Source organism: Austrofundulus limnaeus, unplaced genomic scaffold, assembly GCF_001266775.1.
Source record: "Austrofundulus limnaeus strain Quisiro unplaced genomic scaffold, Austrofundulus_limnaeus-1.0 Scaffold52, whole genome shotgun sequence".
NCBI lineage: Eukaryota > Metazoa > Chordata > Actinopteri > Cyprinodontiformes > Rivulidae > Austrofundulus > Austrofundulus limnaeus.
The window spans coordinates 2,349,509-2,352,286 of record NW_013952454.1 but is presented as its reverse complement, the minus strand read 5'-3'; the positions used below and the strand labels follow the sequence as shown (position 1 = coordinate 2,352,286).

At 38.0% G+C, this 2,778-nt stretch overlaps 1 protein-coding gene and 1 long non-coding RNA gene across 4 annotated transcripts in view; one reads left to right on the top strand and one right to left on the bottom strand.

The window, feature by feature from the left end:
* LOC106517787 (uncharacterized) overlaps positions 1-623 on the top strand; it is a 3,081-nt gene extending 2,458 nt beyond the window's left edge. Inside the window, exons 2-3 of the long non-coding RNA XR_001310244.1 lie at positions 366-473; positions 558-623. This is a non-coding gene — a long non-coding RNA (uncharacterized LOC106517787). The remainder of the gene's footprint in view (positions 1-365; positions 474-557) is intronic.
* nbeal2 (neurobeachin-like 2) overlaps positions 1-2,778 on the bottom strand; it is a 75,703-nt gene that overhangs the window by 26,072 nt on the left and 46,853 nt on the right. For all 3 annotated transcript variants that reach the window (XM_014008793.1, XM_014008794.1, XM_014008795.1), the window contains one exon: positions 634-777. In XM_014008793.1, the coding sequence (XP_013864247.1) occupies positions 634-777 (144 nt within the window). The remainder of the gene's footprint in view (positions 1-633; positions 778-2,778) is intronic.

Sequence of the window (2,778 nt, the reverse complement as noted above, 5' to 3'; positions counted from 1 at the left end):
AACTTGCACAATTGGTGACTGACTAAATACTTATTTTCCCCACTTTATTCTGAAATGTGGGTACGCACTCAATGTAAACAAAGCTCAAAGTAAAAAAAATGTCAAACATTTTCCTCTAAATATAGAATTTGAAGGTGCAAGCCTGTGATATCCCTGCCATCAAACACATTTGATGTATTTGTCTCCTCTGAACTGTCGCTCCTCACAGCTGCAGCTGTAAAGAACCTGTTTATCTCTCCCGACGGCTCAAAAAGCACTCGGCTTTAGGAGGAGCTGCGCACGTTTGGGGATGAACCGAAAGCAGCAGCGCGTGATGGAAAGCCTGAGGGCTCTTTAATTTATCACTTCTTACTTTTATCCCGCAGATCTCCTGCAGCAGCAGGAGTCATAACTCAGAGTTGAGCTGCCCTTTCATACAGAAACACTCCCCAACAGGAATGACTGCAATGTCTTCACAAAGAGACCCATAGAAGGTCTGGTATTTCAGCGCTCTCTTTATCTCAGCTCACTTATCAAGTGAAATAAATCTCTCTCTATATATATGTTTTTTTCTAAAGAATATCTCCTGCAGGTTTGTGATTTGACATTTCCAGTCGGCGTGATTGACAGCTTGGAGGTGTGGGAGCGGCAGACCTGTGAGTTCCGCTGCTGGATGTACTCCATGATGATCCGCAGGCCGATCTGAGCCATCTCCTTCAGCTCCGTGTTTCCTGGACTGCCAGGGGTGCTGTGCCAGGCCTGCAACCTGTCCAGCAGGTTCACCACCCCCTCGAAAATCTGCGGCAGAGCACAACAACGGCTGTCAGCGGAGGAACGCGAATTTAAAAAAAAAAAAAAAAAAAGAGCTCGACCTGTTTCCACACCTGGCTGCAGAGACGTCAAACTGAACTACGCCTTAGATTACTCATCCTGAACTCTGATGCAACCGACAMCCAACCGTGACTTTCAGGACACAAAAAGTCAATGACGTTTGATCTAATGTTTAATAATAACAACTCAAAGAGTCTTTTACTGATTTGAACTCAGAGCATGGAAAATGTAAAGTCGTTGGAGTCGTGTCGAAAATCAAAACCCACTGGACTTTTTTTCCCACATTAACATTGTTAATTTGCTCGTAAAAATTCAAGACCAAATCTAGAAACTTAATATTTTTTTATGTATTTTAAAATCAATAAGGTATTTACTAATGTGTAAATACTTTAGCATCATTTGAAATAAGTTTCAAATTAAAAGCATGGCTTTTTATGCAAACAAGCCTTAAAAACCACAACGTTCTGTTACAGTAAAGACACAGCGTTTGCAATTGAGGTGTAATTTAAACAGGTTTTGTACAAACCGGTTACCATATAGCCTTTTATTTAGTTTGTAACAAAGGCCAAAGTTAATCTAATGCGAAAGGTCTTAAAAAAGGGAGAAATCTTTAAAAAATTACACACAGTTCAGCACAAACTTTTTTGGTGAAATGTGTAATTCTATCTGATTTAATCTTTAAATTTCATGAAATACCACTTGGAGACGTTTGTGCGTGGGACATTTTTGCAAATCTATCAATGCATAAGTTAGTTTCATAAATGAGAGAAAAAATTTAATGAGTTTAATATTTTAAAGTGCCTGTGACAKGCATATTCTTCAAATACAAAAAGTCAAAGAAAACATCTTTATATTTAAGAAAGTTGGAATAATACACACAATTTAACCCATTTTGTCTCATAAATGGCATATTTTCTTTTGAACTTGGCTCAGCCAAAGTGAAACAGGAAGTGACATCAAAGGGGAACTCTTTAAGTAAATAAACTCTCTGGTCTTTGTTTATTGAAACAATATTTGAACCCTGACTCTTCATCTTTCTGATAGTGACTCAAAATAATCTTAAGAAACATCAGATTCTTCTCTACAGTCTGGGTTGTTGGCTGTTGAAGCAACGCTCTGTTCACAATCAGACATTCCCCTTTGACATCACTTCCTGTTACTTCACAGGCAAATATCTCAACAACTGTTCATCTCAGCGACATGAAATTTTTTTGCAATATTTTATCAATGTCCTTTTTCTAAAAATGCATTCATATGTATTACAAAGATTTGACTTCACAGGCACTTTAAAACTGTAACCAGAGGGTAAAAACACTGTGAAGGGAAAGAAGATATAAACAATGCAAAAAAAGGTATTTAATTATTTCTAAATAAAATTGATCAGTTTGAACATTAAAACTAGCTTCAAAGTGTTTTTGTTAGTTAGGTTTGCAGCTGACATCAGAGCCATTTGTTAAGTGTTTTATAGAAAGTGATTCTCTACAGAGGGTAACAGGATCAACATTAAAGGAGACATACAGTATCGTGTTTAAATCCTTCTTTGTCACATTTAAATCCTTCATTTGGGATCTATATAAAGTGGAACTGCAATGCTTTGGTCTGAATTCCTCCTTAATGTAACTCCACAAGCCCCTCTTTCACCCCTTTTCTGAGGTGTGTCTCTGATCAACTCGTTTTGAGGCTGTGTCTTATAATTCAAATGAGGCATCTCACTCCCCGCCCACCTCCAGCTCCCAGAGTGGTCCATTCTAGTTTGATAGAGAGGTTTGTTTATTTATTTAATGGCTAAAAAAGTGGATGTCCCCTTTCAGTTTATTGGTAAAATAAAATATTGGTTGCTCTAGCGCAGATGCTATATTGCCTTATATGTATTAGCTCGGCACTAGCGCGACAAACAAGCTAAACTGAGGTCCTCCATCCATATTTTCAGTTGCAGGATGAGTCATTTTTGTGTTCCCCTCTCTGTCA